At 51.3% G+C, this 11137-nt stretch overlaps 2 protein-coding genes across 3 annotated transcripts; both read right to left on the reverse strand.

Moving 5' to 3' along the window:
- Window positions 1-6018: 6018 nt before the first annotated feature.
- Window positions 6019-7656, reverse strand: LOC120713859. Of its 2 annotated transcripts, XR_005691299.1 has the most exons (4): window positions 7244-7656; window positions 6993-7165; window positions 6662-6924; window positions 6019-6494 (listed from the first exon to the last, which is right to left on the reverse strand). XR_005691299.1 is itself a non-coding variant. In XM_039999836.1 (3 exons), exons 1-3 carry the CDS (start codon window positions 7056-7058, stop codon window positions 6491-6493), a joined length of 333 nt encoding a protein of 110 aa, XP_039855770.1. In that variant the 5' UTR covers window positions 7059-7202; the 3' UTR covers window positions 6019-6490. The 2 variants fall into 2 exon arrangements, 1 of the variants encoding a protein (XP_039855770.1); XM_039999836.1 differs by lacking the exon at window positions 7244-7656 and having other exon boundaries at window positions 6993-7202.
- A 486-nt stretch (window positions 7657-8142) lies between these two features.
- LOC120713860 lies at window positions 8143-9046 on the reverse strand. The gene is made up of 3 exons (XM_039999837.1): window positions 8722-9046; window positions 8421-8636; window positions 8143-8336 (listed from the first exon to the last, which is right to left on the reverse strand). The coding sequence occupies exons 1-3, from the start codon at window positions 8772-8774 to the stop codon at window positions 8225-8227; spliced, it is 381 nt and encodes a 126-aa protein (XP_039855771.1). The 5' UTR covers window positions 8775-9046; the 3' UTR covers window positions 8143-8224.
- Between the last annotated feature and the right edge of the window lie 2091 nt (window positions 9047-11137).

The raw sequence follows: 11137 nt of genomic DNA on the forward strand, positions 1-11137 counted from the left end.
ATACTGTTCATTCTATTGTATATACATGTGACTTGATCCTGGCACGTATATGATTGCTCGGTTTATGTTCTTTTATAAACCGGGTGTTACAGCAGGGTTGAGAGTCCACTGGTTGAGAGTCCATGAACAGGGTTCGAGATATTCGATTGAGCAGCTTTTGAAGCCGCCTGATCCATCGGCGACGAAGATCCAAGAGCCGACGCAAAAGGAGGTGCCTTTTTCGAGCACCGGGTTGTCGTCGAGAGGAGCCATCGGGTTCTTCTGATGATCGTTGGCGAGAGGCCCCACGGTGGGCGCCAGCTATCGGTGTTTTACCGTCGGGTTCTCCGAGGGGTATCCCGAGGAGAGTGGTTTTGAGTAGGGACTCGCCGAGATCAGAATGCGTTGGTGCAAGGAACACAAGGATTTAGACAGGTTCAGGCCGCCGGAGCGTAATACCCTATGTCCTGTGTGGTGGTTTGTATTCCCTCTGGTATTGTTCGATATTTTGGAGGGGTCCCTGCCCGCCTTTATATATTTTGGGGGGACAGGGTTACATGGAAAGTTCTAGTCGAGTTCTGTTAGGATCCTAGTCTGAGGGGTTCGGCTAGTTCCCGAGTACGTTGACTAGTTCTACTCTTATTCGAGTAGATACAAGAGAGGTAGGGCGTATCCATGTACTACTCCCTACTCTAGAATATTTTGTGCCCATGGGTAGTCCCGCTGTCCCGGGTCCGACACTTAGATCTCCTTAAACCTTTTCAAGGTTTAGTGCGACAAATCTAGAAGTTTCCCCATAAACTACATTAGATCTCCCTAAACCTTTTTAAGGTTTATTGCAACAAATCTAGTAGTTTCTCCATAAACTACCTTAGATCTCCCTAAACCTTTTTAAGGTTTATTGCGACAAATCTAGTAGTTTCTCCATAAACTACCTTAGATCTTCTTCAACCTTTTTAAGGTTTATTGCCACAAATCTAGTAGTTTCTCCGCCAACTACCTTAGATCTCCTTAAACCTTTTTCAAGTTTATTGCGATAAATCTAGAAGTTTCCCCATAAACTACCTTAGATCTCCCTAAACCTTTTCAAGGTTTATTGCGACAAATCTAGTAGTTTCTCCGCCAACAGATCTCCTTAAACCTTTTCAAGGTTTATTGCGACAAATCTAGTAGTTTCCCCATAAACTACCTGTCACATCCCGTAATTTCACGGAATGTTATATAGTTCCAAAATGTGAAATTTTAAAAACTTTTTGTGTGCTTGTGTTATTGGCTAGAAATAATATAAAGTTGAACTGTTTTCCATCTCGAGTTCCTAGTAAAATAAAATTTAATTAAAATAAGGACATTTAAATTGCTAGTGTGCTATACTTGGAGTTGGAGTTTATTTGAATCTATATTGTTTAAATTTGGATTTGAATAATTTTTGTTCGAGTTGTGTGAGTTTTAATTTGAATTGAACCAATTCAAATTAAAACTAAAAGCTAACTACCCTAACCTGCCCTTGGACCCAAAGCCTGCTACCAGACCAGCCTGACCCACCTAACCTAACCCCACGCACGCGGCCCAGCTCGGCTAGCTAACCAGCAGATCCGGCCCAACCACCTCTTCCTCACCCGCTGGCCTGCACGGCCCGATCCGCACGACACAACACCGGCCCGCTAGCCAGCCCAGTACCGCCGTACCCTCTTCACCCACGCCGCGCTCGCTGACACCCTAGGCCCGCACGTCATCGGTGCCCCTGTACCTTTTTCCTCTACCTTGCGACCCTGCTCTGCCCCACCTCCGCTTTCCGCCTTTATTGCCGGTGCTGACGTCAGCAGCCGCGGCCGCCTGTCCCCGCTCTGCAACATGGGAGCGCAACCGCTCGCGACTCCATGTCGGCCTCCAAACCCTAGCTCTCGCCCGGAGCGGCCGGATTGCCACCATGCGTCCTCGCGCGCGCACCCGGGCCGGACCGTCGATCCTCGACGTGCGTGCCCCCAGCCGGACCCTAGCCGCACCTGTAAGAGTCCCAATCGGCTGCCACAAACTATAGCCACCTTCCCCTATTCCCAATCGAGCGCCTCCGCCACAATCCGAGAACCAGAGGAGAGCTCAGAGAGGAGGAAGAAGGAGAGGAGGAAGCAGGAGAAGCACAGAAGGAGAAGAGGAGAGGAGGAGGAGCTTAGCGCCGCCGCAATGCCAAGCAAAGGAGGAGCCAGCACCAAGCACGCAAAGGAGAAGAGGAGCACGACGCTGTAGCGCCGCCCGATCCAAGGACGCCGGTGGAGTTCACCGTCGACCTCTGCGGCCCGAACACCTTCACCAACGCACCCGTGCGGCACGGCAGCAAGTCTCCACTGCTTTGACTCGCCACCGCGTCGCGCTCCGCCCCACCGAGCCGCCAGTAGGTTCCCGCCATCTCCTCCCATGCACCCTCTTGCTGATTGGCCATTGTGCCGAGTAGCCTTCCGTAGGCCGCCGAGGAGACCTCTGTAGCAGACCCCTAGGAACCCTGTCCCAGTTCTTTCCTGTAGGATCCAAGCGCCGCTAAACCAAAACCCGCGAGCTCCACTGCGTCATCGTCCAGCTGTGCCATGGCCACGCCATGGCCGCGCCTTATCGCACGCACGCAACCACACGGCCGAAAGGCCACGTCTTGGACCACCTACGCGCGCACCGCCTCGGCCTCAACCTCTCCTGACCCTCGCCATGCACCCATGCAAGATGAACCACATCGCCACCGCGGGCCCGAAATGCTGGTGCCCCACGCGCGCACGCCTTGTCTGCGCCGCGGGTCTGGAATGCCCAGACCTCACGCTCACCATCTCTATTCGCGTTCTGCGCTGCCGCATTTCGGCTCCACCAGAACACCGCATGCGCAGGTGCCGCGCCATGGCTTCACCGTGGCCATGCCACGGCAAGCGCACGCGCTTGCACTGGCCAAGGCCTCACCTTTTGGCCTGGCCACGCACACAACGTGTCGCCTCCACTCTGCCTGCCTCGCCGTAGACTTGGTGGACGCGCTCACGGCCGCGTCGTCGCGCCGCGACGCGGACAGCCCGCGCGGGCAAAACGTTGGGCACCCTGGACGCATGCCCATGGACGCACCTCCCTGCTCGGCCATACACACGCACCCACGCCCTTGTGCCGCACCGGATCGGGGTCTTGCCGCACCGAATCCGCCCTATCACTGACAGGCGAGCCCCGCTTGTCAGTGAGGGCGGGAGAAACCGCCTCGTGGGCCCGTATTGTGTGTGTGTGAGAGAGAGCCACGTGGGCCAGAGCAAGCCAAAATGGGCATCGGTCCGAGCCGACCCAACTGCCTTTCAGCCCAACAAGTCGAGCCACCCGTTACCTCCTCAGCCGGCCTGTGGAGCCAAGCCAACGGCACCTGGGCCGATGAGCCGGCATGCTTCTCCTTTGAGCCTAGAACCAAGTTTCCCTTTTTCTTTTCTTTTCACCTTTTTAACATGTGGGTCCCATGCGTCAGCCTCTGGGTGAGGCTAACTTGTGGGGCCACTGACCCGTGGACCCCGCTGACCAGACGTTGACCGTTGACTGGTCAAGTCAACACTGACGTCAGCATCAGCCGTGCTGACGTCAGCCAAAGCTGACCTCGTGCTGATGTCATCATAACATGTGGCACTCCCTGGTGCTGCCACGTGTCAGCCTGTGTGTTTTTCTTTTTTTTCTGAAAATGATTTACTAATTTCAGAAATAGATTTAAGCTTCAAAAATTCATAATAAATTAACCGGAGCTCCGAAAATTATGAAACTAGTTTCATAATTTTTCTAAAATTATGATCTACGCGATAAAGTAGGTTTTGTTGTGTTTTGGATTTTATTTGGATACTTTTTTACATTCTTGCACTTTGGACCCTATAGTAACTTGTAATTACGAATAGGCCCCTAGCGAGGAGGAGCTGATCGACGCCCCAGACGCCCAGGAGACCCAGGAGGACGTCCCAGACTATGAGAAGACTCTAAAGACCTAGGACGACTACGAGAAGTCTCAGGTTCATGCCCATCTATGACTTGATAACCTATTAGGCATTGCTTGCTAGAACTGCTATCACTTTATTACTGTTATGAGATGAACCTGGATAGCCATTTGTGTGCCTTATTCCTTGAACTCCTAATATAAACCATGTCGAATGGTTGATATGCTTGCAAGTGTATGTGTGGGATTTCTCATGATATGATAGTCTTGGCGTGAGTGAAGATCCACCATATATCAGGAGTTGGTGATTTGGGCTTTTTAGCGGGGGCAAGCGACTGGCCGGAGATGTGGATTGGGCACATCTTAAGGAGCACTTGTGGCGGGTGCGGGATGAGGAGGGGCATGCTTGTTATGGGTGCCTAAGGAGAGGCGATACCTGTTATGGGTGCCTTTGGCGAACCACTACGGGGGACTATGAGAGAAGATGCTTGCCCCGGCTCGTAAGGACATATGCGGTAACTATGATTAGTGGGACTTTGTGAGCGTGCACACCACTTATCCACTATGCGGGTGGATCTGGTCCGAGGCTAGTAAGTATGGTGCCAAGCCTGTAGGCGGATGTAGTATCAGTGCAGGGGAAGCAGGTGTGGACCTGACGTTCCCCGATTCGAGGGATTCGTGGGAATCCTATTCTAGATGGCTTAACAGTCCCGGGGCGACCTCTTGTGAGAGGACGCGTCCCAACCCGGGAAAGCAGGATGGTACCATGGCTATTAGTTCTTGTTCTCAGTAGACCGGTGTCTCATTGTCAGTCGGCTGGCCTCTGGCTGGCAGCGATTTGAGTGGGTCCAGGTGTACAACCCCTACAGGGTGAAAACTATACGTATAGCTGCGTACTCGGTCATGTACATTCCTACTCTTCTGTTACTTCATCTAGTTTAGTGTGCCTTGATATTTCTACCTCCCTCTAGTACCACTTTTCTTGCTCGGATAGCAGTTGAAGTGCGGGGAGAGGGAGTTCCCGCACCGAACCAGGGATGGGTTGTTACGTAGTGGGAGATTGATTTGACCGGGAGTCCGGGATGCCGGAATGGCCCGCGTCCAGGTGAAATGGATGACTTATATATATTGCTAGCTGCTTGCATAGGAAACCCTAGCCTTAACCGTTGGCTATTCTTTATACTACATTGCATCCATTTAAAGCTTGCATACGGATGGTGACGTGAACTTATCCCATCCTTGGGGATAGTTTGGTAGATGCATGATCTGACTCGAAGGTCGACAACGATGTTGAAGAAAGGACTAAGGATGAGTCGTGCTTCCCTCAAGTTTGCCTGTGGAGGAAGGACATCAAGATGGAGGATGGCCAGAAGTTTAGCTACCACTTTCGTGTTCTGTTTGTTTCCCTTTAGCCCAATGGGCTTGTACCAGAATTTCGTACAACAATCCACTGGATTATGTATTAATTAAACCTCTGTTGTGTTTGATCACAAAGTATGACTATGATATGTAATTGAAATGAGTTCTGTATGTGATAGCTACTGATCCAGGGACTATCACGACAATACAGGGAGTCGGGTTCTCCTTAAACCTTTTTAACGTTTATTGCGACAAAACTAGTAGTTTCTCCGCCAACTACCCTAGATCTCCTTAAATCTTTTTAAGGTTTATTGAGACAAATTTAGTAGTTTCTTCATAAACTACCCTCAATCTCCTTAAACCTCATAAAGATTTAGTGCGACAGATCGAGTAGTTTTACATCAGCTATCTTCAATTTCCCTAAACCTTATACAGACTTAGTGCGCTATATCGAGTAGTTTTCTACTAACTACCTTTGATCTCCCTAAACCTCATAAAGGTTTAGTGCGACATATCGAGTAGTTTCACATCAGCTACCGTCGATCTCCCTAAACTTCGTAAAGGTTTAGTGTGACAAATCGAGTAGTTTTTATGGTCTACCCTTGGACAATCTTGAGAGATTGATCTAAGTCCTATTATGGACAATCGAGTCGACTTATCTAACGCTCCGTTTACTTTAATAGCGTACTACAGTCGAGCACCTCCGTCTTATGACACTCACATAGCAGTTGTCACATGACATATGTTATCTTACAAGTAACGTAGGAGTAAACAAGAACATGTTCACAAATGATCCACGATCATACCTCAACATCAGATGTTTGTTATAAGCTTTCTACAATCTTATCGGCAATGGGCTTCGCTTCATCTAGGTACTCGGCGAACCTTTCATCCGAGCACTCTATGGATAGCCTATCGCCAAGTGGAGTCAAGTTCTCCCCAGGCCAGTACAACTTCACCAACCCTAGGACATGCGCCACGTATTGCCTTGACATCTCCGATAAGAAGCCAGTAATCTTCTAGGGGGCTTCATTAAGTCGCTCCACTAAAGATTTGTTTCCGGCTCCTTCACCTTCAACCAGGTCGACCACCGTCTGCACCGCAGTCTTGAGATCAGTGAGTTCTCTCACCTGGAGGTCTCTTTTAGCTGCCAAGTCCTTGATTTGCTGCATACTCTAGACGAGTTGCACATTTGGATCAGCCTTTATCTTGGACAACCTCTCCACTTCATCTGTGCGACGGTACACAAGATTCTAGAAATCAGTCACCAGTTCCTCTTTTGTTACTAATAACTCTTTGAGTTCTGCGTGAACATGTCACGATATAAGTACCAAAGCAGACGAAGGAGACTCCAAATGACTACTTTCGATCAAAGGATTCACAACACAAGGGAGTTACCTTTGTGATCTTTGGTCATCTTTTTGGTCCTCTCCTGCAGGGATTTGTATTTCTCTATAAGAGACGCCTTTTTCCTTTGCAAGGTCCTTCAATTTCCTTTGCAGTAGATCGACTTCTTTGCTGTGCTCAGCTTTCAACTTCTCCAGCTCTCCTCGAAGACTGGCGACCTCTTGGAGCCGTTGCTCTTGATCTACGGAGAGTCGCAGACCTTCTCCAGCCTGTTGAAGCTCCAAAGCCTTGGCAGCGGCTTGTTCAGCTAGTTCCTGCAAAGAGAACTTATTAAGCCAAACCACTAGTCAATAAGATAAGTACTCGATACGACCATACTTACATTCAAAAACTTCTGACAATCACGTATCTTTTCTTGATACAATTTTGTCCCCTCTGCCGGCAGCATTGTTTCTTCTTGTCAACTTTCAGGAATTTTCTGCTCGACATCGGAGACAACATCTACTCTACCAAGTTCGGCGCCAGCAGATTTTTCTGCCCCAGGCACCTGCGGCCCTGCATGCTCCAAGAAGATCATTTTCTACAAAAATGGAGCGCGGGGATCATAGGAAAAAGGAAGGCACAAAGACTAACCTGATGGGATTTCGGTCATCTCCAGCAGCTTCTCCTTATCGTCGGCGGCAGACACTTCTACTCTCTCCGCCTCCCCAATACCACTCACAGAAGCTACTGTGGCGGTTGCCTTAGTTGATGTGACCATAGGCTGGGCCTGCGGTGGAGGTACGCAAAGCTGATTCTACAGTCAACCGTGAGTTTCTAAACTCACGGTCGACTCCATCGACTCGCGCTAGCACCCACGTGGTGGACCCCGGCACCCACGTGATATCATTCCCCATTCCCAGCCGAACAAATATTCTTCTTGTCCGCCTCTCTCTCTTCCATTCTCTCTCTTTCTCTTTCAGCTCGGCAAGCTCCGCGATCTCCGCGCCCTCAGGGAGCGCGCGCGGAGGCGAGGCGGCGGTGGCGGCAGGTGAGCTCCCCCCGGATCTCGCCCAAGGCGGCGGCGGCGAGCTCCGCCCCTCAGGGAGCGCGCGCGGAGGCGTGGTGGGCTTCTCGGGAGGCGCGACGGCGGGCTCCGCGAGCGGCGGCGGCGGAGCGGACGGAGGGGAGCGGCGCGGCGGCGGGCTCCGCGAGCGGCGGCGGCAGAGCGGACGGAGGGGAGCGGCGCGGCGGCGGGCACCTCCGCCTCTCTCCGGCGGCCCCGGATCCGCGGCGGCAGCGGCTCGCGGGCTCCGGATCCGCGCCCCCCCGGCACCGGGGCCGCGGCGGGAGGCGGTGCGGCGAGCTGCCGTGCGCCAGGCAATTTTTTTTTGCAAATTTTTTTCTTTTCATTTTTATGCAATTTTTTTTTCTATAAGCATTTTTTTCTGATGCAAATTTTTTTTACTATTTTTTTGTTCTGAATGTAAAATTTTGTTTCTAACTTTTTTTTGTCAAAAAAATTTCTTTCTCCAAAATTTCTCTTACAAATTTTTTTCCAAAATCGGAAAACGACAAAAAAATTACTAAAAAAAAATGATCAGGAGATCGACCGTAGGGAGCCCCTCTCTACGGTCAACCGTAAATTAGCGAGACCCGTGGAGGTATGACTTCAGAAGGGTTAGGCCCGGGGACGGAGGCAGAGTGAGTCTGCTCAGACACACCCAGGCCGAGGTCGGCCCCTTTGCTGATCAAAGAGCAAAGATCGAGTAAATTCCAGGTTCTACAATGAACAAACTACTCGAAGGACATTTCAGTCAGAACAACTTACTGGGTTCGCTTCTTGCTGGGCAGCTTCTTGGATTTCAGCAACTTCGAGATCATCGTTGTCCCCAAAGTACCCGATTCTTTCACTGCTTGCCCCGCCGATGGTTCCATCAGCCTAGAGGTGGTTATTGCACCACTCGCAGGTGCGGATCGGACGGATGGGACAGGGCTCGTAACAGGGGTCGAAGATGATTCTCGCCCACGCTTTTCTGGCCTTGGGCTAGAAGCAAAAAGAAGATGTTTTCAGCAACAAAAAGACAGATCTCTATGACTACAATAAGTGTCGCAAGCACAAGAACACTTACCTGCAGCCTCCGCTTGAAGCGGATACTTTCCGCTTGCAGGCTTCTGATGACATGGCCCGACGGCCGCTTGTTGCGAAACTCTCTGGCGCGGTGGGAGTCTGGTTGCTGTCATCTTCACCTCCTCTTCCAGAGAGACCTATCAAGACACAACAGTGGACATCTTTATTAGCCTACAAGTATGGATGCACACGGGATACAAATAATGATTCAAAGTCCTCAGTGCAGACTTGGAGTAGGTTGTGTAGCAGGCACAATTCCGAGTAGTGGCGGCCTACTCCGGTAGTTATCAGGGTTAATCTACATAGTAAGCTTTGGATTAAGTTCTACAAAGGGGAAAAATACTCAACATCTACAAATCGACTACTTTACACTACCTCTCGGGGATACTTATTCAGTCAGAAATCTCCTCCACTTAATGGTGGCTCGAGTACTCCATCAAGTACTCGGCTCACACGGCACAGGGTATCCTCCTTGTTGATCTTATCCGCTGAGAAGCGTGACGGATCACTTTCACCTTCGTACAAAAACCGAGGTTTGCTCTTTGTTGAAGCGTCTGGATCCGTCGGCATATCCAATTGAAGACTACTGAAGCCCCAGTCAATTTCTTCTTCTTCAGATGATCTATCTTGCCAAGTAGATCATTGATTTGAGTAAGATTTTGACCTTTTGAATTCCAACTAGGCTTGAGAACTGGTGGTCCTGGAACCCTTGCTGGAAGTGCGGGAGCTTGGTTTTCAATATAGAACCAAAAATCTTTCCAGTCAATCACCTTTGACGACAACTTATAGGGGATGTACTTGGCTCCTATCCCCTGGCGCAATTGCAGTCCAGCCCCTCCAACTACGTCTATGTTGTTCACGCTGGGTTGGGGTTTCAGATGGAAGAGATGTTGGAGAAGTGGGGTTCGATCCCAAGATATGCCTCACACAAATGAACAAAAATGGAGATATGGAAGATTGAGTTTGGGGTCAAGTGGTGTGATTGAATTCCCCAATGGAAGAGAAGGCCTCGGAAGAAATCGGATGTCAGAATCCCAAAACCACGTAGTGGTTTCGTGTGTTCCTTCGCGAGGAGGAGCGTCTCCTAAGGCTTTACGCCAATGAAGTTGGAGCACTTACTAGTCACTACTACAAAAAATATTAACCGCAACCTTTAAAAATGGCCTCCGAGGCGGGCACGATTTCAAAATGCCTGCAATTAATCGACACGGTTACAAAAATCCGCCCCGCAAAATCGATTAATAGAGGCGGACACCTTAAAATGTCCACCTCGGTTAATGTCTATTAACCGAGGCGGTTGTTTTAACGTAAATGCCTCGGTTAATACATTAACCGAGGTGGACATTGTAACTCAACCGCCTTGGTAAATCAAGCCCAGCCGCTAGCCCAAAAAGCCCAGTTGCGATCACACATATATATACAAGGGGGTTTGGTTCCACTCCGCCCTTTCCCTCAGCCTGACGGTGCCGCCCCTCCTCCCTCTCACACTCCTCTCTCCTCACTCCTCTCTCACCCAGCGGCGATGCGGGGAGCGGCTCGGAACGGCGGCGGCAGGAGGCCCAAAACCCTAGCCCTGCCCTCATCGCAGGGCCCCTCCATCGCCGCTCCCCGTCACCGCCTCTGCACTCAGCTCCACCAACGCCGGCGAGCTGACCTCCCTCCCCGGATCCGTCCTCTCTTGAAGCGCTCGACCTGATGGCGGCGAACGCGGCAGCGGTGCGGACCGGATGCGGCAGCAGCGGGAAGTGAACACGGAGGATCCGGCGAGCAGAGCACCCCCACGGTGCCGGATCTGGCGAGCAGAGCCCCCCACGGTGGCGCTCGGCCTCCCCCGGTAGCGCTCGGCGAACACCGAATCCGGCGAACAGGGCCGGATCCGGCCTCCCCCACACGAGCAGCGGTGGCGGGGGCTCAGTGGCGGGAGCGGCGGGTCCGGATCTGGTGGCCCTAGGGCTAGCGGGGCATCTCGGCGGCTCAACGCGAGCAGCGCCGAGCTGCGGCGGCGCGGGCACCACCGGATCCGGTGGCGGGCCTATGATGATCTCGGCGGGCTTTTCTTTTCTTTTTTTAATTTTTTTATTCGATTAACCGAGGCGGGTAGCAAAACCGTCTCAGTAAATAGGTCATTTACCGTGACCCTAGGTCCGAGGCGGTTGGGGTTGCCCGCCTCGGTTAATAGTTTTTGACCGCCTCGGAAAATAGTTATTGTAGTAGTGATTTCTCCACCCTTCAGCTTCCACTGGATCTGAAGCTCCACTCCCCTGAACTTTCCCCTTGCCAGTTTCCTTCTTGGGTGCCATCTCCAGGGATTGAGATCGGTTCCTTGCAAGTTTGCTCGGGGGTTACTGACTGGTAGTCTCTGAACGGCAAGGAAGATGGAGTAGAAGAGATAGCGACGGCGGCAGCTGTAGCTATGC

The sequence above is a fragment of the Panicum virgatum genome, chromosome 6K, assembly GCF_016808335.1.
Source record: "Panicum virgatum strain AP13 chromosome 6K, P.virgatum_v5, whole genome shotgun sequence".
Taxonomy (NCBI): Eukaryota; Viridiplantae; Streptophyta; class Magnoliopsida; order Poales; family Poaceae; genus Panicum; species Panicum virgatum.